Genomic DNA, 23,156 nt, shown 5'->3' with positions numbered 1-23,156 from the left:
GTTTGTTTTTTAAATTGTTATTTTGTTTCCAAAAAGATGCACACTCAGTGCCCTACACTGTCATGCAGGAAGATAAATTACAGAATTTATGGGTATACAATAAATAGTACATATCTTTTTCCATTTAAGCCATTAGCCATGGTTCTATGATGTTTACATAAAAAGTTTAAAAAAAAAAAAAAAAAAAAAAGTTATTTGGTATTAAATGGAAGCAAATAGGCCCTTAAACAGCTGCTGCAGAAAGGAGTTTTCACAGTTTCAGTCTTTGGTGCATGATTTAAGATTATTTAATTATTTAGATGTTCACAAACTTCTTGATTTTGTGACATGAAGAAGAAAATAGGAGAACTGCAGTTGGTTCTGCAGTGGAAGTACATTAATAGGTTCATAAATATGCAATAAAGAATGCAGTATTGTCACTGTATGGACTTATTTTGTCTAACAGCTGGAGCCACAAGTTCCTCCACACAGACCTGAAAATACTTTTAAATTTGAGAACAAAATCTCTGGGATTTAAGTTGCCACACAGAGCACAAATAAATTTCATTCACTTTCAATACAGTGAAATTAAAGGTTACACGTCACGCCCTCGCTGTCAGTTCTGTATCAAGTTCAGCCACATATTTGCAGTAGGCAGGTGCTGCTCAGTTCTTTCACTGTCTGTGTCACTGAATGACTCATAGACGATGACTAATGTAAAGGCAAAAGAGGCAGACAGGTGCATGAGAGCAGAGGTGGAAGAAGAACTCTTAAGTATAAGAAATATGCTGCTACAAAGAGTGTTATTTACACAGAGCAGCAGCATTTAAAACAATGTCTTTATTAAACCACTGGATTCTAATCATTGATGCAGTAATGTATACATCACTTTGCAGCTAGTAAATATAGAGTTTATAAAAATGTGAAAAATGTTCCCACCTAACCCTTAATTGTTTTTTTTGTCCAATAACTTCTGCATATTTAATGAAGCTATGCTAAATTGTATTTTATTTATTTATATTTTCTGAGTTACAGGCTGTTGAAGTACTGGTGGCCATCTCCTACACTTAGAGAGTTACGAGGGTTCAAAAATGCGGTGGAAAAAAAAGTATTTAATTTTAAAACTAAAGTTATGGGATAATTGTACAAATTGTAATTCATAATTTGCCATGTTTGGCCACAAAATTGCAGTATTTGCACTTTGCTGAATCTTCAAAAAATATAATTATTTCAGAGATATGTGTCAGTTATTGTTTGAATGAAAAATATATATATTAATTTTTTTTTTTTTTAATCTTTTTTTTTTTTTTTTTTTTTTTTAAATAACTGTTCTGCACCTAGTAAAATCTCAGGGGGGATTATATTGATTTTACAAACACTAGTTTTTCTTTTACAATGTGTGATCAGAAATCACACTTAAATCAGCTAAAAAAACATTATTTTATTTTCATAGTTTTTACAGTATTTCATTGTTTTTTTTAACACATTTTTTGTAGCACCCTTGCTGCCAGATTTTCACTGTTTCTTTTCTTTTTTTGCAGTGTACTACAGCACATGAGTAACTGCACATAGTTGCTTTCAGCCACAGAGCCATCAGTTTTAGTACAAGTCAAGAGAGGCTTGGCGTTTCTGTTTTGTAAACATCAACTCCACTCACTGACAATTAAATATATATAAGGAGCTCTGTCTCAGAGATGGAGTTCTAGAGGGATTTCCTCTGCATCAGCTTCACTTGTCGCCTGTCATGTCAGAAATCTCTTGGCGGTTGACCTTTGTCCTGGTAGCCAATTACCTGTGGTGTACCTGATCCCGGCAACATATGGTCTCCTCAGGCCTCCTTGGTCGGCTGGTACTGCGCAGAGCGGAGGATAAATGACGCCAACAGGCCGGACAGCCTGCAGTGTGGCAGAACAGAAGGCTTGCTGCCACGGAAACAACAGACTGAGGGGGGTTGGAGAGGCTTTGGATGAGCTTATTCCTGACCCTGCCTGGCCTTACAGAGGACATGTGTAACCATATGATAAGGCCACATTTAACCACCCTGGATGCCCCAAATTAACCAAGTTTGGGAAATCATTCAACTGTATTACACAGTATATACACTGTACAAAAAAAAGGTTTGTCAACAGTATTGTTTGACAGTTTACCGTTATTTTACTGATTTTCTCTGTTTCATTAAATTAAAGACAATAACTTGTGAAATCACAGAAAAAAGTGTTAATTTAGAAGTTAATTGAAAAAAAAAAAAAAATAGCCAAAACTGTAAATAATGTCTATATAGAAGATGTTTCTATAAATAAATATATGATATGAATACATCAATATTCTCACAAAAGGTTATTTGTTCTTTTGCAACATTTACAGGCAAAATTACACAACTTTTACTGTATCGTCACAAAATATTGTTATTTTACAGATAGTTGGTGTTATTGGGCTTTACCATCAAAATTTTGATGGTAAAGTAAAAAAAATTAAATACATTTTAAAAAATGTCCAAAACATGAAAGTATGCAAAATAACCCAACAGTGATGCGTAAAGTCTATAAATAGACACAAAAATGGTTTCAAACTGACAGGAAAAGACCACTATGAGATGTAAAATGACACCAACAAAAAAGAAGATTCGGATAATGAACACAGTGTATACGAAATGGCTGCAAAGAGACAAAGTTCAACTATGAGATGCAAAATGACCTAAAGAGAAGCAAAAGGAACAGAAATAGATGCAAAATGACTACGAACAAACAGTAATGTACCAATATGAGTTGCAGAATGACTGCGAAAGGTACAAAATGACTAAAATGAGAAGCAAAAAGGCACAAAAAGGCCATAAATAAAATGCAAAGTGACTATAAAGATAAGCAAAATGAACACAATAGACACAAAACAGGTACACAGAAATATACCAGCATACGTTGTGGAATGGCTAAAACGAGAAGCATGAGGAACAGAACATAATATACACAAAATGGCTGCAAAGACAGAAAAATACAAATATGAGATGACAAATGACTAAAAAGAGAAGCAAAAGGAACACAAAGAGATACAAAATTGCCACATACAGATTGAAATGTAGTAGTATGAGTGCAAAATGATAAAAATGATAAGCATACAAAACGCAAAGGGTCATAATATATCCACAAAAAGGACCGAAATGAAACCCACTGTGAGACACGAAATAACTGAAAAGCATAGCAAAATGAACACAATACAATCAAAATAGTTGCAAAAAGGCAGAAAAACAACACAATGACATGCACAATCCCTAAAAACAAGCAAAGTGAATGTCTTTTATGTGGGAGAGGAGCTTTTACATATCTGTGCCCATTGTTTCATAATCTGGCCATGATATTATATTGGTGTCATTTTGAAATGTGTATATTTGCATTATCACCTCTAACTGTAATTTATATGCATTTCTTTACTGTGTTTTTAAAATGGTCACAGATACCACACAGGGGGTATTTATCATTTTATAAAAACAAATGAGGTGTAAATCCTAAACTTGTATAATACCCTCCAACAGGCCACAAATGTACAACTCAGTCCATATGTGCCAGGTCACCTCAAATATGAAGGTATATTGAATTTAAGATTACAAAGCTTTAGGTTAAGAGCCTCGTTTTTACAGGGTGCACTCTCAAACAATATGTATATGACTGCCAGAAGCCTAATGGCTGGTTTAATGCCTACAAAAAGCTGCTTTCGCTGCTAATTGAAATCTCGCGATATTTGCAGGGCGGGCAGGCGGTCTGGGGTTACAGAGCGGATATCTCGCGCTACCTGAGCCTTCGGTGTCTCATTCCAGCACGGTCGAGTCTGCCGGGAGGGGGTTTCTGTTCAACAGCTCCGTAACGATTATTTCTTTCGGAAACTTGGTCGGAATTTGTATTTATACATAACAACGTCTTCTTTTTAAAATTTATTTAAAGTCAATCGTCTATTTTCATCTTTACCGTTGATTCTAGGTCGTAATTTGTACCAGAAAAAACAGGAAAGCTAAGTTTTCAGGACAGTCGGTTCGTGCTAACAAAGAAAATCCTTTCTCTTGAGAAATAATCCCCCACTACTCTCTTTAGTTATGAGTCATGTGGTCGCTGATAATCCACACGGTCTAGATCAGCAGGTGAGTACTTAACGTTTATGACATTTTTTAACTCTTAGAAATGTGGTTGGTTTTTTTTCGTTACGCACATGTAGTTTCGACAGAGAAAGACAGAGCTTCGTTAGCTAGCCCGGAGCTTGGCTAATGCTGCGGCTGCTAAAATGGAGGTCGCCGTGGAGAAGATTGTGATGGCGGAGCTGCGTTGAGACACCGAACTAAGCTAATAATTCCGTGTCACAATTTTAATATAGCAGTAAATTTGGCCACTTATGATATTTAAATTACCTCTGGTGGAAATAAATGGTGGAAATCGACATTTACCGGGGTTAGCTAACATTTACGATCCGGCCGGTATCCTAGCAGGTTAGCCGGCTAACGTGAGGCCTTCTCAACCTGAAACGTGGCGCAGGAAAAAATGTTGGCAGCGATTTTTAGCGACCATTATTATTTCCGAAATGTAATGCTCTGAACTTAACAGGCCGATCACAGAATAAACTTGATCAATTCAATTTACTTTAAGTATTAATACGTGATATTTAACTTTTTTGAGAGGGGGATGGGGTAAAGTTTTAATTTGTTGACGTTTTTTTTTTTAAATAGTTACTCTGTGGTTGTGCCATGCAATGTCGGTTGTTAGACTAAAGGAAACCGGCGTGAGCGAGCAAAGTTGAGTCATTTTGCTTTATGGTTTGTTCAAAGTGCGAAATCATGTCGAACTGTTCAACTATAAAGTAGCTAAACATTTGAAATCTTGCTGTCATGTAATTCTATTGACCTAATGATGTATTTTGTACTAGGTAGTAGGGGAAATACAAAGAAACTTAATTCCGAATTTCCTTATATAATTTAAAATCAAGTTCCAGTTCAGTATACATTGTGAAATGGATTTAAAATGTGCTTCAGCATTAGCACATAAGACATCGATGACATATTTACTGCTTTGTGTTCTAGTACATAGAATTAAAATTTCTTCCAACTTGTCCTTAGGAAGGAGCGGTTATCACTGAAACTGTGACAGTGGTTGCTTAAAATGATGATTCTAAAAGTAAAACGATTACATCAAGAAAAAATGTTCCCCCCATATACAATCTCTGACGTTTTAAGTGATTTTTCTTCAGTGACTCATGTTCATCGTCTAGTATCAAGTATTGCTTAAGTTATAATAATAACTAAACCTTGAGTCAGATGCGCTGTGCAGTGTATATTCTAAAGTGCACCCTTTGCTGATTGCATTGTTTCAATTTTTGATTTAAAATTAATTTTTCAACACTGTCCTACTTTGTGGCTGGATTTTTATTAATGCATCAAAATGACTATTTAACCATGCCTGATTATACTACAAACTGCCAACACGTTTTTGGTCACAATAAAAGTTTCTCAGTGGCACACCTTTGCTATTGTGTTAGACACAAAGTTGCATCTGTTTACACGTTATGACAGTTTCGGCCAGCCAGAAGTGCCTGCAGACAAATATAAATTGGACAGTACAGCGTCAGGAAGAAGCAGGCAGCCAGTAACTGATGGGATACCTGTTTATGCAAGTGAAATTATGAGTAATATTGCTTTGTTTTGGTAAAAGTGTAAAACCATTTAGGACTATTAAAATAAAAAGTAGCTGACAGTCAGACATGTTTTTTGTTTTTGTTGTTATTTTGGCTATATAATGTATTTGTGGTTCATTTGCTAGAGTGTTGGTGAATGCTTGCTTGGTTCTTAGCCAATTTACATAAATTTTTCTTTCTTTCTTTCTTTTTTTTTTTTTTTTTACAGCTTGCTGCCCTAGACTTGAACTCTGCTGACGGACAAGGCGGAGGAACTGGCAGTAAGTAATAAGTCAGATTTACATGACAATGTTAAGTGTTTGATTGCTTCTCTCTGTAAGTCTTTTGTAATGGTAATTTTGTATTGATTACGTTCAGGTTACTCATGAAACAAATAAAGGACTATATTCCATTTGCATTGTTTGTCTGTAAGAAAAACATCGGTTTGCACCAGACAGCTTTATTGTTAGTCAGTAGAATTGTGTAATGTACTATCAAAATACAGTTTTTCCTTTGAGTGAAGGTTTTTATATCCGTAGTCTCCTTTAGTTTGTAAACACTGCCAGTCATGTGTTTGACAGTGTTCTTTTTGTCCACCAGGGCGTTACATTCCACCTCACTTGAGGAACAAAGAGGCTTCTAAAAACGGTAAGTTTTACTCAGGTCCACCGATGCATTGTCAGGCCCTCAAACTCAGGACTGACTTGTGTTGTTCCATGTCCCATCAGAGCATGGTAAAAGCAAGCACAATTGAGAAAAATAGTGAGGCTTTATGTCACATATTGATCTTAACCAGTCATTTCAAAAATGTTAGTTTTGCTGAACATAGAGGACATTTTCCCAGTGCACAGAACAAGGAGAGAAAGCCATGTCAAATGGGTTTTCTGTGTCTGTGCATGATAGCTCATTTTGGCACGGATAAAGTAGGGCAAGTGGTATTATAACCTTGAATTTTCACCCCAGACTGCTCATAAGTAGAAGAATGGGGCAAATTTGAAATCTGTCTGATTACGAAGCTATTTTCTTTAGCAATCCTTTTCCCTAATTTTTTGGCTGGTGCAACGTCTCACATGTGAACAAGACGAGTGCTAGCTGTTGACTGCTCTGATAAAGGGAAATGTGGTGGGTGGGTGGGCTTGTGATTGTATAAGTATTGAAATATATCCTCCTAAATTAAAAAATGTTTTGTTTTTGTAGCCAGGATGATGTGGTTGTGGGGTGGCTGTAATTTTTTTCTGTTTGTTTAGCCTCTTAAAGGCTTTAAATCAAGACACATGTTGTGTCTGGCTGTGAGATATTTTTACATTTTTAAAAAATCTTGATGGTACTGTGTCATTGCACACTTGACGTTTTTCTCGTTTTTACTGTTTTCTTATTCCACAGCAGGAAATGCTTATTCCGCTGGTAGACAGTGCGGTTATTCAGTGGCACCAGTAAATTTCTGTAAGTCCCTTCTGTCTGCTTTCGCTGAGGGCAACTTGCATTTTCAGATGCATGAAATAGCCATTTTACACACCAGCAAAGCCAGTGCGAAGGGGGAGAGAGGGGGGAGGGAGCATTAGGTTAGTTCTATACACTTAACCAGTGAAAGTTAATGATGAGCTCATGATTAATTGATGTGCTTCTCTCTGCTGGAATGCTTGCAGTCAACATTAGCATTTTTTTAGGAAAAGAGCAATTGATGTAGGCATAAGCTTGTTGATTTAGTGCTTTACTATAATTGATTTTTTAAAATTTTATTTGTTTTGGAAGCACATAAAGGATTGATTGAATTATTTTTTTCACTGTATATTTATGCCCATATTTCACCTGCAATGTCCACCAAGTTTCTTCAAAGCAGTGCTCACAACCATGGCAAGCAGAGTGTCAACAAAGACACAGAAATAACTTTACTTCAGGATGGGATGACTGTACGATTGGTAACTATTAGTGTAAAGTCAAGCCCTACACTCATACTGCATGAGCCAGTACTTATGGGTGAGTCTTTTTATAGCCTGCTTCCCTACCTTTGCTCAGGTTACCCAAGACTGGCCTCTCAAGAGCTTGCCTTTTACCATGCCTACAGTGGGGGTTGGCGAAACAGATGTGGTATACCTTGACCTCTACCTGCATGCCACGCCATCTACTTGTTGGCATAGTTTCATAGTGTATATATAGCTGAACACTGGTCATAATCAATGTGCCCCCTGCTTTGTCATGGTCACTTGAACAAAAAAAAGCAGCAGAAATCTGGGCCTAACACTGCATTTGTCAAAGCTTTGCAAATGAAGTTGCTTTTGATGCATGGTGATGGTGCCTTAAGACTGCACTGCATCACTAGTGTGGCTGTATTACTAATGATAAGACAATATTAGCTCAAAGAATTAATCAGTCAAGAAGTCAAAACAGGAGTTTTATTTTGAATTTCACACTGCTGCATCGATATCACTTGATTTTACTCATTAGTCACGAGCCTCGGTTCTTTTGAATTCTTCGTGGACCTTGTAGCTTTGTGTCTCTGCGTACTGATGAAAAGTACTGAGTGGGATTATTGAATGCTGTGCTGAGAACCTGAGCGCATGCAGACTTTTGTTTCAACACCAGGAGATTCCTTTGATGAGATCTCTCCAGTGTGAGAATAGTATAACCATTTAAATTGCACTCTGGAACTGAAACTTGCATACAGTCACCCCTGCACATGATTGTATACTCCTGAAAGGTAGCGTCTGTCTGAAAGGGATGTTTGCTTTTATGAGGTTATTTCAACGTTGACTGTTGTCAGGTGGCTTTTTCTTTGGTATTTGCAATTAAAGTAGTTACAAATACAACAGTGGTTTTTAGGTGTCTGGAGCTGGCTTGAACTCTGTATTTCATGTGTCCAGATTAAAATGTATGAAAACTCTTTAGCTTAGAATTGTCATGCTGTTAATACTATTTCCTACTCCTAAGTATGGCTCAGGATTGTGAAAAAGTCAGTCTTTCAGCATGTAGTTTTGAAGTTCAGCAGCTTGGGTTGCCACACAAGCATCTCCAGAACATGCCAGTAATTTGCTATCTGGAACATGGTGCACCAACAGTGTGGTCAAAATGAGCCAAAAGGACATAAATACTCATGAAATGTGAGATTGTGTTGGACGAAGTGTTCTCTTTGAGAATTAGTGTTGGAATCACGAAACCACTTGTCGTACATACTTAGGTGGTAAGAAATTTTTAAAGTGTACTCCATGATCCCAGCCAAGCAGGCAGTGACAAATGCTGACAGGCTTTTCAGATTCCTTAGTTACATCTTAAAGGTTTTTAAATTGTTTGCGCTGAAGGTGGTGCATTCACTTTAGGATTGGAGAAAAAGGTCTGCTCAGTGGGGAGTTTGCATTGTTTTTCCAAATACTTTTGGAGTTTTGGGTTTAGTTTTGTCATTTGGTTTGATGTGAAGTCTTCTGTGTTGCTGTCTTGGAAATTTAGCCTACGACATCCTTGCATGCTGTGCTTTGCCATTTTTGCAGAGTCCACATGCCTCGTTTTTGTCTGATACCAGTCTGAGTGACTAAATTCTACCACATTTTTTGTTTAAGTTACCATGTTTACTGGTATGTAAAATGATAAACAATCAAGTATATTGAATATAACTATACCAACTTGGTGAACACCTGCTCATCAAGACACTGCGTTATCCCAATGTTCCTTTAACTCCTCTCTTATCACCTTAAAAAACAAATCCGGCTGACTGAATGATTATTATTGTTGTATATAATATATGTTATATTGATTTAAAAAAAAAAAAGTGAGCTTTTACAAGATTGAATTTCCCTTCTGGTATAAATAAAGTATTTTTCATTTCATTTTCATTTCATTATAGTCTGCGATAGGTGCCAACTAGGTGACTGTGCACAGAAACGCTTCTAGTTTCCACTAAGTTACTGCAGGGCAACAACACAGTCAAAAAAATACTTTGGAAAATGTAAAATATGGTGCTCTGATGTCAGATGTACCTAAGCTGAAAACAAGCATTTTTTCTACATGGACTATTTGTGATCAGAGCTTTTGAAAGGTCTATTATTGCAGTAGATAATGTATTTAATTATGGTAAGGTAAAATCTGGAGGACTCAAGTATAATGTAGCCCTACTTTCTTGTCACCACTGACTTTTGAGCCAAAAAAACCTGGATATGTTTGTATAGCCTGATACTCTGAATTTAATGACTCAGATCAGTATCACAGACAAACAACTATGACATCATCTACTTGTCAAAGGTATGAGGTGTGTCAGAAAAGTTTCAGGACTGGTGTCACAAAAGATATATTACAAATACAAACTACAAGTTTTCCCCTTTGATGTAATCCCCCTGGATGCCGCAGCTCCATTGTCATAGCCATCTTGATGTTGTCCACATCTTCAAAACTGGTCTCCTTGATGACCCCTTTGAGCTTGGGGAAGAGGAAAAAAATCACACGAAGCTAGGTCGGGTGAGTAGGGAGGTTGCTCCAACATGGCAATGTTCTTCTCAGCCAGGATCTGTTGGATGCTCAGGGCATTGTGAGCAGGTGCGTTGTCATGGGGAAGCTTCCAAGAATTGTCCTGCCACAACTCTCTTCTCGCGCACTGAATGAAGTAAACGCAGCAGAATCTCTTTGTAGACATGCTGGTTGATCGTCTGCAGGGGGAAAACTCGTAGTTTGGGTTTGCCATATATCTTTTGTGACCTGGAACTTTTCTGAAACACCTCGTATATTGGTGTGTGCTTGTGAGTCCTGACAGGGTTTGTCCTTGTGCTTTAATGAAGGGGGCACTGTGATGAAAGCATTTACCTGCCTACAGGTGCAAAGTAAGACCTCATCACAGATCTATAATTAGCCCCTTTGGCTGAACCAATTCTCCTTCAAAGCCTGCCTAATGGGAGACAGATCTGTGTGGCTGGTCTGCCCCTTCCTTGATGTTGTTGTGGCATTAGCCTCAGCTACTTGGCAAGCGTTACGTAGCAGCGCTAACTGTCCATTGTCTCCCCCACCATCCTCAGCCTGCACTGATAACAGTGTGGCCTCCGATGGGAACGATGACACAGCCAGTGTCCAATGCTGGGCAGATCGTTGTGGTAAATGTCCCATACAGACAGAGACGGGCTTTATTAGGTCTTGGACCAGAAAAGTCATCCTACACAAATAACCAAGCTAGTGTCAGTGAAACCTTTCATTCTTATGCATCTATTGCAACTTTTGCATTTCTTTCTATAGGACAACCTGTAACACAAGTGGTGTTGCAGTGTTTTGTAGGCTCTCAGTGCAGGTTGTAGTCTACAGGAGTTGCTTGTAACCCACCTGTCGGTAAATCAGACTAAAAATAGGTCAGCAGTTGGTGAGAGGCTCATGGATAGTGAGGACTATGAGTATAGCCAAATGTGTACTTGCTTACTGACACAAATATGTGCACCTTTGCTTTTCCTCAAAAACCTCTTATTCTGTTTTTTTATATTTTTTTTGTCTCCCTTGTGAAGATTCACCTGGATGGGATGGCGGACGAAGCAATGGATTTGTGAATGGTTACCACGACAACCGCACAAACGGGGGCTATGGAGGGCGCGGACCCTCTCGCAATGATAGAGGTGGGCGCGGCGCCTACCGTGGTAACAGGGGTGGAGGCTCGTTTAATCAACCATTGCAAAACGCAGGTGGGGAAATCCTGTCGTTCTTTAAAATATGAAAGTGTAGTTTTAGCTGTAAACTCCCCCACCCTTTTATTTTTTAATTCTACTGTTACAGTATCAAAAGCTTGTAAATCTGCATTTGCAGTGCATTTAGAATTACTTTGGAGTACTTGATTTTTGAAATCTAACATCAATGGTATTCTGCTTTAGGGGAAACGCGGGTATTTTCTGCTTTTGGTAAGAAATGCGCATCATCTAATGATGTGTAATGGCTGACTTAGCAAAAGTATATTGCTGACAGGCCTTTATCTCTTCATTACAGGGTTTGGCACTTATGAAAACAAAGAGGGCGGCTGGGGAGGACAACCCAGGGATGCTGCCTACAACAGCTTCGGAGGACGTAACGATAGGTCCAAGTCTGCCTTCTTCAATGACCGTGGGGCGGGCTCAAGAGGAAGGTGTGTAGAACTGTTCAACGTTGGTGATAACATATATTTTTAAAATTAGTGTTTTGTTAATTAGGAGTTCATTTACTGAAGTGCAAAGGCTAATTCTGGTCTGTCCTGATAATGATAAAAAATCTCCATTGCTTTATTTTTATTGAAAATAACATCTTTGACAAATATTAACTAAACCAATGGTCAAAGGCTTACATGAAGATACACAGACCCTGAAGTGCTCACCTGGTGAAGCTTGTGAGTTTACATTGTTGTCAGAACAGCTGACAATAGTGACCATTATTTATGTATAATTGAGAATCAAATGAAGCAACCGTTTGAAATGCTGCAAAATAAACGGAAAAGGTGTAAATAAGACTTGTTTCCAGTAAGTGTGTGAGAAGGTAGTGGTATAGGCTATGTTGAGTATAGCTGCAATAAACAGAGTACAAAAAAAGCAGAACATAAAATAATTGTTGACTGCTGAAGAGCCATGAAGAAACAACCCTCTACAAGAGAGGAGTGGAGAGAAATCTTGTAGAGTTGTAAGCTCTTTTTAACAAAGCCAAAAAAAAAGAAACGCCTCCAGCAAGTGTAAAAACCTTAATAACTGAAGATTATTTTTTTCACTGATACATTAAAATGTGCATTAAAGGGAGTTGTGGAAACACAACTAGCAGACAAGTTGAACAGTAGATGTTAAATAAGACTAGAACACCCAACAATCACTTAAGACCCATGCTGAGTCTAAAAAGAAAAAAATGCTATGATGCGACTCAAGTACAATGTAGCTATTAGGTTACACACTTGAAGGTCAGCTGTTTTTGCCACAACCATTGGAGAGGATATAATGCAAACTGTCAGTTTGCTGAAGTTCGATTTTTTTTTTTTTTAAATTTTTTTTTTGAGGGAGGAAAAGACTGAGATATATTGTATAGTACTAAATCAGACATAACATATAGATGTTTTGTAGCTCTACATTTTACCAGTCTGTTTCTGTGTGCAGATATGAGCGTGGGGGCTTTGCTGGTGGAGGAAACAGCCGCTGGGTGGAGGACTCCAGAGATGACGACTGGTCCAAGCCCACTGCTCCAAATGAGCGCCTGGAACAGTAAGAGAGATTCTACTCACAAAATAAAAAACACTTTAAAAATAATAATACATGTATATATCTGCATTTATCTTTAAAATTTTACCTTCTTCATTCTAGTGAGCTTTTCTCTGGAAGCAACACTGGCATAAACTTTGAGAAATATGATGATATTCCCGTGGAGGCCACTGGGAGCAACTGCCCACCACACATTGAAAGTGTAAGTGTATTCTGCTGTCCTTTTATATTTGTATGGTTTAAAAGCACAGTTTGTCTTTCACTGACCATCTTTTTGATTCGTCTGTAGTTCCATGATGTGGACATGGGAGAGATTATCATGGGGAACATCACCCTGAGTCGCTACACTCGTCCCACTCCGGTCCAGAAACATGCTATCCCCATCATCAAGTCCAAAAGAGACCTGATGGCCTGCGCCCAGACTGGTTAGTATTGCTATTTATATTCAGCCTTTAGTCATAAGTTTATGTTTTTAGATTTTTGTAATAACCATTTGCATGATCCCTGCTGTGTTTCAGGCTCTGGTAAGACTGCTGCCTTCTTGCTGCCAGTGCTGAGTCAGATCTACACTGAAGGACCAGGAGATGCTCTGCAGGCAGCCAAGAACAGTGGACAGGTACTGAGGAAAGAAAATGCACAATAGCCGAACATATCCCATCAAACTGTTTGACTTTTCTGATGAATATTTCTTTGATCTTCAGGACAATGGACGGTACGGCCGACGTAAACAGTACCCAATCTCCCTTGTCCTGGCTCCCACCAGAGAGCTGGCTTTGCAGATCTATGATGAGGCGAGAAAGGTGAGCTGCACACTTAACGGTTTCTGGCACTCATTGTTTGCCCAAATGGTGAATCCTAAAACTTCATCGTTTCCCATTTGATTTCAACCTTCTAGTTTGCCTATCGCTCTCGCGTGCGTCCCTGCGTCGTGTATGGCGGTGCTGATATTGGCCAGCAGATAAGGGACTTGGAGAGAGGCTGTCACCTACTGGTGGCCACACCTGGACGTCTGGTTGATATGATGGAGAGGGGCAAGATCGGTCTGGACTACTGCAAGTCAGTATAAAACAGGGCTGTGTAGTGAAATTTCTAAAGAGGACTTTATTTATTTTTTTTTTTTTTGAAACATCCAATGTGAGTGCTTATTAGTAATTGCATATAAAATGTTTCTCCAGTTACTTGGTCCTGGATGAGGCTGACCGCATGTTGGACATGGGTTTTGAGCCACAAATCAGACGCATTGTGGAGCAGGATACGATGCCACCTAAAGGCATCCGCCAGACCATGATGTTCAGTGCAACCTTCCCCAAAGAGATCCAGGTATGTTGGGTACCAATAGGTATACACAGTCTTGCTTCACCCTCTAAACTCGAAGCAGTTTGAGGAACAACACAACCATGGCAAGAAGTGGTAGTGAGCACTCCAGTGGCTTCTGTCCAGTAAAGTCATAAAACTGAAATAAATACTACTCAGTATATTTCTCTGTATAAGATTTCACCGTGATGAACGTATCTTCCAACAACTTGTTCCTCTGTTTACTGTTTTTTTTTTTTGAGCTATGTCGTATTTATTTTACTGCTCAGTCAAGTTTTATTTTGCTCTCAATCAATCTACTTTGTTTCCTTACTTGTTTGCAGTTTACCCAAATAGTCTCAGAAGTTGAAATATTTGTTAATTTTACAAAATCTTGTGCAAATCTTCGTTAGGCTCAAAACAGCCTAGCTTTAAGCTTGGATTTAGTTAATTTTAATGCCCGAATTGCGCATCTCGTGTGATTAGCATAAGAATAATTTGAAAGGTAAAATGCTTTGCTTAAAAAAAAAAAAAAAAAAAAGTACTCTGACAAATGGTGTAATATTGGTGATTTCTTGTTCAGGTGTCGCACTTTTCAAGCAGAACAACGGGTTCAGACGATTGATAAGGTTAACTATCTGCATACCTAGCTATTTGATGTGCTTGTATTTGTAGATCCTGGCTCGTGACTTCCTGGATGACTACATTTTCCTGGCAGTTGGGCGTGTTGGTTCCACTTCAGAAAACATCACCCAGAAGGTTGTCTGGGTGGAAGAGACTGACAAGAGGTCCTTCCTTCTGGACTTGCTCAATGCCACAGGTGAGAAACGATAAAGAAATGAATTTTTTTTCTTCCCATGAATCTCACATTGGGCTCTAACCCATCATCCTGTGTTTGTCGGTCTGCCCCATACCAAGCTAATATTGACTTTGCTACATCTCTGCTAACAATTGTTCATTGTAGCTGTGAAAACAAAATATCAAAACCAAGTCTTATGCAGGGGTGAGCAGGCACTAAAGTCACCTGCTGTGTTTTAAGGGGGTTTGCTTCTCATGATGATCTAAAGCTGTTAAAGTTGTGTACTGAGCAGCCTTGCGTTTACTGGCCGATCTGGTTTTATCTTAGTTATTCCCAGTGAGGTTCAGGAAAATGTGACAGAGGCCCCAGAGAAACCGGGTAAGTGTGAACATACCATAACTTCACTCTGACCCACAAGCCAGAAACATCACATCCCACAGCTCATCCTGTCCCTCCGCTCCCCAGCTGACGTGCTGCCTCAGTTTTGTTTTGTCTTTTCATTTCCAATAAGAGCTTGTAGGACCAGCAATTGCACCTTATTGACGGAATAGTACAACATCTCCCCAGTGAGAGGGGAGCTCAAATTAGCATAGCGTTGCAGTGTGTTCTCAGTTTGGCACTAAGGTCAGTTGGCTGGTTGTCGTAGAAAGATCTCAGTTTCCGTGAGTCAGATGGCTGTGACAGATTTAATAGCACTGACCTGTTACTTCAGTGAACACACTATTTCTGTAGAGCTTGTTTAGTCTCTTTTTAGAAGGCAGTAAAGGTGAATTACAGTAAATAGGCCCATAAGAAGGATCATTTTAGTGATTTACTGAGCCATTTCTTGCAAATTCCACTCCTTACTTGTGTAATGTAGAACACTTGTTTACTGACTTGATTGTTTCCCTGAAGAAATAGTGCACATTGCACTGTTTCCGTGGTAACTAGGGCAGCTGCTACATCAATAAGCAAACAAATGTGTAATTTATGTCATGAACAGCCTTTCTAAAGCGCACACTTGATGTGGAGGGGGGTCAGCTGCATGGAAATGGTGAACTAGGGTGTCCTCTTAACAGCTTAACAATTCAGTCTGATTGGGCTTTATTTTGAAGTACTCACAGGCTTAAGTTAATATGGAGAGGACGGAGCTTTGATGGATGCAGTTTATTTTTCCTGGTTTGTGCCAGAGTGCTGAACTGTCACAGGGTTAGCTGTGAATGACTTTGAATGGCCTGTCCTACCCCATCACCCCTCAGTCATTTTTATTATCTCAAGCTTTTACTCTGACAGCCATTAATGCCAAATATCTGGATTGTAACCTAGTGTGACAATTCAGTAATTTTTAAAAATAAAATAATGCAGCTATTCTGTTATCTTCAGTACTGTGTGAACAAAAACTGAAGTCATGGTTTCAATTAGTGGTTGTCAGTAAATGTAAAGCTTTTTATGCAACTCTTGTCTCCATTTATAAGTTGTCATTTTGTTTTTTTATTTTTTACGTCATGATTTTGCAATTGCCAGCCTTTTGAAGTCAGATAGTCTTAAGTTCCTGCTTCCATCTTACTTTTGTTTTTTAAAGAAATTGTGTGTAGTCTTGTTCCAGTTGATCAGTGATTTTTCTTTCTTGTCCTGTCATGCTCTTTATCCTGCTGTCCCCCCTTTGTCTCGTTCCCTTTATTTCTGGCTGCACAGGTAAAGACTCCTTGACTCTGGTGTTTGTGGAAACAAAGAAAGGCGCAGATGCTCTGGAAGACTTCCTGTACCACGAGGGTTACGCCTGCACCAGCATCCATGGAGATCGATCCCAGAGAGACAGGGAGGAAGCTCTGCATCAGTTCAGGTCTGGACGCTGCCCCATCTTGGTGGCTACAGCTGTAAGTAATAAAAATTCTTTTACTTTTACATGTGTCCAAACTGTAGTTTTAATGATGTCTCGCTAACAAATAAAGCTTTTCGTGCAAACTTAAGTACTCATACATCAGAAATAGTTTAACATGTTTTTACGTACCTATTCTGGATGTAATTAACTTTGTCGACTGAAATCATAGCTACTCCAATCAACTGGTTGGTTGCAGGATAAACATATCTGTTATCTTTAGATTAACTAAATAGGCCGCAGTGCACTTGTGGGCTTTGCATTTGCTAGCTTTATTAGCCTAAGTGATTCAGAAATAAACATTGACTTTAATATTTTAAATTTCCCTGCTCCCTCTCTTTTCTAGGTGGCTGCTAGAGGTCTGGACATCTGCAATGTGAAGCATGTCATTAACTTTGACTTGCCCAGTGACATTGAGGAATACGTTCACCGTATTGGCCGTACGGGACGTGTGGGCAACCTCGGTATGAAGTGTTTGATTTGTTTTTTTTTTTTAAATAAAAACATTTTGATGCCTGTTGTGTGAGTTAACATTTTATTGACTCTGTGTGATCTGTTTATGTGCAGGTCTGGCCACGTCGTTCTTTAACGACAAAAACAGCAACATAACCAAAGATTTGCTGGACATTCTGGTTGAGGCCAAGCAGGAGGTTCCCTCCTGGCTTGAGAGCCTGGCCTACGAGCACCAGCACAAGAGCAGCAGCCGTGGACGCTCTAAGAGGTATCTGTCACACAAGACTTCATAAAGTCATGGGCGTCTTTAGAACATAAGTTTGTCTGATGCATCACAGAGTTGTTAACATCTAGGAATGTTTGAAGAATCAAATGCATATTCGTAGCACAAATATTGTGTTTGAGTGTGTCTTCATTGTGGGACAGAATTGTACAAATAAGTAGCTCTGCAATGCAAAACTGACTGCTGTCTACCGTCACTAGCTGAATGCTAATTGTGCAGATGAGATGTAGAGTAATTTCCAGGGAGACTTGTGGTATACATCATTTTAAATCAACTGAAGCTTGAGACATTTCTAATCTTTAATTTGTCACACCTTGAGAAAATCTTAATTCTAACAAGCAAATGTTCTCGTCTCATTCAGGTTCTCTGGCGGGTTCGGAGCTAGAGATTACCGTCAGACGTCTGGTGGCTCTGGAAACTTTAGTAGCAATCGTGCAGGGCGAAACACTGGAGGCCATGGGGGAAACCGTGGCTTTGGAGGTAAGCAAACAATATTTTCCTCCGATCTTTTTATCTGTTTTCACTTTACTGCTAAGTTAAATCCATTGACACTTCCATCTAAAACCATGTTGCATTACATGTAACAGCTGCAACTTTACAGAATAGAGGTCAAGCCTTAAAAAATGCAAGCCCCTTAACTTAGTTTGGAGATGCAAATCATGTGTAAAGACGAACTGGTGAACAGAGTGATTTGAGGTTTTTTGACTATGTAAAAAATAGTTTGACAGGCATCATAGTATGAATCAAGTCCAATCAAATTTATTTATATTGCACATTGAAAACCACCTGAGTTGACCAAAATGTTTCACACTGTAACAGCCAGGCAGCAACAAAAAGAAGTTCCAAGTGCAATACATTTGTAAGGTCAAAAAATAAAACAAGGCAAAACTGGATAAGAAGTTAAAAATCAAAGTGCTACCAAAAGCCAGTAAAAGCAGGATTAGGGTCTCAAAATTTATCTTAAATGTCAGTGGAGGAGAACCTTTATACTGCAAGTCACAATTTTATTGGAAATGTTTTATTTATTTTTTTTATTCAAATGAAACCAACAATAAAATGTTTTTTTTTTTCCTTCAGAATGTACCAATCAAACATCATTTATGATTGTTTGTTGCGATACATTTTACCCCTTTTTTTATTTTAGTTTTTTTTAATCACAAAGTTGAGCAATTGTGGCTTGGATATTATGTGTTTTATAATCAGATTTTGAGTAGATGTTTAATCTTAAACACAGTTTAACTTGTCTAAATGAGAGACTTTGCCAGCAAATTCACCATGTGTTGTCTTCACAATTTCTTTCTGCTGCCTGCTAAAAAATGTAGTTACTACAGGTTTAACTAGACTTTTTGTTCCTTCTCTAACTGCCCTCTAACCTTTTTCTACACAGGTGGGTTTGGGAGCAACTTCTACAGCAATGACGGCTACGGAGGAAACTACAGCCACTCTGGTAGTGTGGATTGGTGGGGCAACTAGTCACCATAGGAATAGGTTGCCATGCCAACCCAACCCAATGGAAACCACATGTTAACTTAAGCCAGACCATAACAACCCTCCCTGTGTAGCTTCACTGACACACAGTACATTACCAACCCTGGTTCTCTGCCATTCGCTTCTCTCAAAACGGAAGTGCAGCACGACGCAAAGGAAAGTCACCAGCACCGTGCAACGCACCGGAGACCGCAGAGATTCGCACACCTCAGAGTGAGCATGGATGCTGACATGCATTGTCCGACAGCAACCTCGGACTTTCATTGTTAAAAGTATTTTTGTTCTTTTTGTGGGGGGAAAAAACCCAATTGAGTAACCTGAGGATCATTTGTATGTTAATGTACTGTGCCTTTTGAATTTAAACAGGAAATCTATGTTTTCATTTCACCAGATGAATATGGCCAAGAGCTCTAAATTTGTTTTTACTATTATTTTGTTTGGTGAAAATATATAAAGATATAAAAAAAAAAATAGGCTTGTACTTAATCAAACCTTGGCAAACACTGGGGTGTTGTGGCTCTGAGTCACGATTCCATTTGAACTTCAAATTTATTGCAGTAACATCATGTAGCTTTTTCTATAGTCAAACAGCTAATGGAGCCATTACTATATCTAACATAAACTGGGCCACTCTGTGAAGCAACCATATTTTAATCCTAAAAGGACAAAGTTACATTTGTTTTTCTTGTTCTTTTTTGCTCACTCTATCCTGGACAGGCTCCTTTTTACGGATATGGTAGTCTTTGAAATAGCCATTCCTATTGTAATCTTAAGAAACACAGAAGTCATTAAGCTCAGTGCCAACAATCGCTGAGGTTGAAACAAGAATAATCAATGCTGGAACTTGTTACTCCACACTTTTCAATTGACTTGACAGTGTTACGGCAGCTAGTATGTTACCAAGTGCTAGCTACATTAAGTGGGCGGTGTTTTTTGTTTATTTTTACTTGAGACATTTTCGGTGCAGGTGTATGCAAAATTGAAAAACTGAGTCAGTTTTTTGATTTGTTTTGTTTTTGAGTTGTTTCTCTACAAATATGTATCAAAACAAAAAATGCCTGCCATCTTGAAAGTGAAGTTCAAAATGGCTGCATGCATAAAGGACCACAGCATCGGGAGGGCACAGCGTGGTGTGTTAGTGTTTTAACTGAGTCGACCTGCAACCATGAGGCCCAGATGGTATTCTACGCTTGCAAGTGTTTTGTTTTTTGGTCAAGGAGGAAGGACACGTGAACTGAGTCGCAGGCTTAACTTAATTACAAACGTTTTCTCTTTTCAAGCTGCGTTGGAGGCATGGTTCATCTTTAAGAGACAGGCATTTGAATGATCACTGAGGTTTTCAATTAAAACAGCAAGCAACGGAGCAGGGTAGAAGCAGCACTCTGGCCACTGGGGTTTAGGGGGGAATAGGGGGTAGGCGTTGGGCGCAGTTTTCAGTGCACCGCTGTTGTCAGTGGCTTTGGTATCCATTGCTACGTAGTGTAACTGTGGAGGTGGCCAAAGATGGGGTTGGGAGAGTGTCCACTTTTGTTATGGAACATTAAAAGTACTGTCAGGTCCTCTGGGAGATTCATCTGCGGCTTTGCGAAGCCAGAGCAGGCTTTTCCTCTCAAAGAGGAGCAGCCATCGAGACGAGGAGAGATGGGGGTGTTTCAACCTCAAAAAAATAAAAAATGCTCCCAGTTTTCTCATCGGGTGTGTTGTGCCTTGAAACCTTTTTTTGTTTTTTAAAGAAATTGAACTAAAAGCGGATGCACTGACAGTGTTGAGAACTTGAGATTGAATGGTGCTACTTGATTTAGGTGTGTAGGCCCTTGTACGTCGTGCCCATCAAGTTTTACAAAAAGTTGTTTTATTGCACATCTAGAGTTTTATATAGATGTCTTGGATATGTGTCCTTAAGCTTCCAAATATTGTGTGTGAGGAGATTGTGGAAAAAACGCAGCTTGTTTACAAAGGGGAAGGGTTCTCAACGTTTAAACCAGGATTTATTTGGGACCAGGGGATTTAGCAGTCAGGGGAATTTAGCCATTTGCACAGATTTCTAGATTCTACTTTTGCTGCTAGTTTTGTGTAATTTATTAAGCATTTTTGACAAATATTTATTTTTGTAAGCCTCAAAGTGATTCTTTGAAAGTTTCAGAAACTTGACCAAAAGACAGTACAAAAAACACTGGCACTTGAATGTTGAATGTCACCTGTATGCGTGAAATTTATATATTTCGGGGTAGTGTGAGCTTTTTAATGTTTAAGATACATTGGACAGAGTAAATAATATCCACAGCTGTTTCAGGGCCTCCTCAGGGCCGGTCATCTCTATTAGAATATACTAATTTGTCAACAAAATTTGAAATGGAATTGAACAAACATGCCAAGGTTTGGAATAAAGCTGTAAAAAGAGCAAACAAATTTCCTAAGCATATCAGTGCAGAAGTGTTCAGATTCTCCAATTGTGTGCATTATTGATTCTTTATTCTAATTTGACCTGATAATTATTTTTCTCCAGTGAATGTCTGGCACATGGCAATCCTTAAAGAAACAAACATGTGGTTTATTCTCATTGTTGTATTTGCATATATGACGCCTCTTGAGTTCTCCTTGAATGTGGAGCAGGTCTGCAGGATTGATTTCCAAAGCGGCTCCTTGTCGCTGCTGTTTGGGATGAACAGGTGGCTGCTGCAACTGCAGGCAAAACCCGAGACTTGTTCCACGATCTCTGGAGAACCCTAGAAGTCTTTAGATGTAGACTTTGCTTTCTGTATTAGCTTATAGGCTACTGCACTGCATGGGAAATACTCAGCTGTGCAAATTGTATGATTTTACCAAAATAAAAAATGTTTTGAATGCAAAAAGTATCTGGAAAAATCAAGCATGTTTCATGAAGACTTGTTTACCATAGATGTGCAGAGAAGATCTGTAGCAAGCGGCCTGTTGCCTTGTGTGGATACGAGGCAGATGGGCGGCAAAACTCAATTTGGTATAGATTGGATGGGCTTCATTTCTTTTGGAAAAAAAATACATAAAGATTTCATTTGTAAATTCACCTGTGTCAGTTGTGTTATTTTCACAAGCTATGTAACTTGACTGGTTCTAAAAAATATCTATTTTAACTTTAATGAGTACAAGATGATACACTACAGCAGGGGTGTCGACATCCGGTCCTCGAGGGCCGCAATCCTGCATGTTTTAGATGTGTCCTTCCAACACACCTGATTCACATGATCAGGATCGTTATCAGACTTCTGCAGAGCTTGATGATGAGCTGATCATTTGAATCAGGTGTGTTGGAAGAGGGAAACATCTAAAACATGCAGGATTGCGGCCCTCGAGGACCGCAGTTCGACACCCCTGCACTACAGCATCTACCACAATTACAAATAGTAGTATTGTATTGTAAAGAAAATCTTCATTTAATAACGTGAAGTATTGAGTGTCAAACTTTGTGGCAGTAGTATGGGAGAAATTCCCCTTCTGTTCCTGCCATCAGAAGCACCAAGTCAGTATTTTTTTTTAAAGTAAATTTGCACACTGTTGCCTCTGCAAATTCTTAAACTCCGAATGATGAGTCATCAAAAATCCAACTGAACTGTACAGAGTGTTTTCAGTTTTTTTTTTTGAAAGGGCTGAATACAAAAACACCAGGTAATTCATCATTTATCTTTTGTTTATATGCATAAAATGTATGAATTGTATGGTTCCAGCTTCTCACATGTGAATATTTCTTAGTATTTTATGTTTTTATCCCAGGAAATTCAAAATACATAGTACACAGTAGTGATTGTGAGTTTAAGTGATTAATGTTATTAGGATGTAGAATATTACAGCTTGTGTTCACAGCTTTAAATGCTCATGATTAGAGGAAGGTTTTCTCTACATTTCAGTAATAATATTTGTCCAAAGACTTGACAGAGAAAGTCTTTCTTCTGAGTGTATTCATATTATTTGATTACTTTTATTCAGATTTTTTTGGTCAGTATCATGTTTTATGCCCTTTTATTTTACTTTAACTTTGACATTCTGCGCTTCTTTTCAAATCAGACAGGTGGACTGTCACAGAATCAGGATTTAGTTTCAGCTGTTAGGAGTCTTTCCTTTAGGTTTAATAAATACCTGCAGCATCAGACAGCAGCAGGATCCAAAGAGAGACAGTTGCACTAAGAGCAAAAGCACTAATTTTATTTAGTTATAAATTAA

General features: G+C 38.7%; 1 protein-coding gene across 6 annotated transcripts; it reads left to right on the top strand.

The window, feature by feature from the left end:
- Window positions 1-3,784: 3,784 nt before the first annotated feature.
- On the top strand, window positions 3,785-22,005 carry ddx3xa (DEAD-box helicase 3 X-linked a). 6 transcript variants are annotated; one of them, XM_008279962.1, is made up of 20 exons: window positions 3,785-4,105; window positions 5,855-5,906; window positions 6,226-6,273; window positions 7,009-7,068; window positions 11,094-11,201; window positions 11,566-11,701; window positions 12,687-12,791; window positions 12,891-12,990; window positions 13,078-13,213; window positions 13,307-13,404; window positions 13,490-13,588; window positions 13,684-13,844; window positions 13,964-14,108; window positions 14,757-14,901; window positions 15,208-15,258; window positions 16,555-16,736; window positions 17,085-17,202; window positions 17,306-17,459; window positions 17,836-17,954; window positions 18,862-22,005. In XM_008279962.1, exons 1-20 carry the CDS (start codon window positions 4,061-4,063, stop codon window positions 18,945-18,947), a joined length of 2,148 nt encoding a protein of 715 aa, XP_008278184.1. In that variant the 5' UTR covers window positions 3,785-4,060; the 3' UTR covers window positions 18,948-22,005. The 6 variants fall into 6 exon arrangements, with proteins under 6 accessions (XP_008278184.1, XP_008278181.1, XP_008278186.1 ...); XM_008279959.1 differs by having other exon boundaries at window positions 11,094-11,267; XM_008279964.1 differs by lacking the exon at window positions 7,009-7,068.
- The last annotated feature ends 1,151 nt before the right edge of the window (window positions 22,006-23,156 follow it).

The sequence above is a fragment of the Stegastes partitus genome, unplaced genomic scaffold (assembly GCF_000690725.1).
Source record: "Stegastes partitus isolate 25-593 unplaced genomic scaffold, Stegastes_partitus-1.0.2 Scaffold177, whole genome shotgun sequence".
Classification (NCBI taxonomy): Eukaryota; Metazoa; Chordata; class Actinopteri; family Pomacentridae; genus Stegastes; species Stegastes partitus.
Note: the sequence above shows the minus strand (reverse complement) of the source record. Positions and strands in the feature narration are given on the sequence as shown.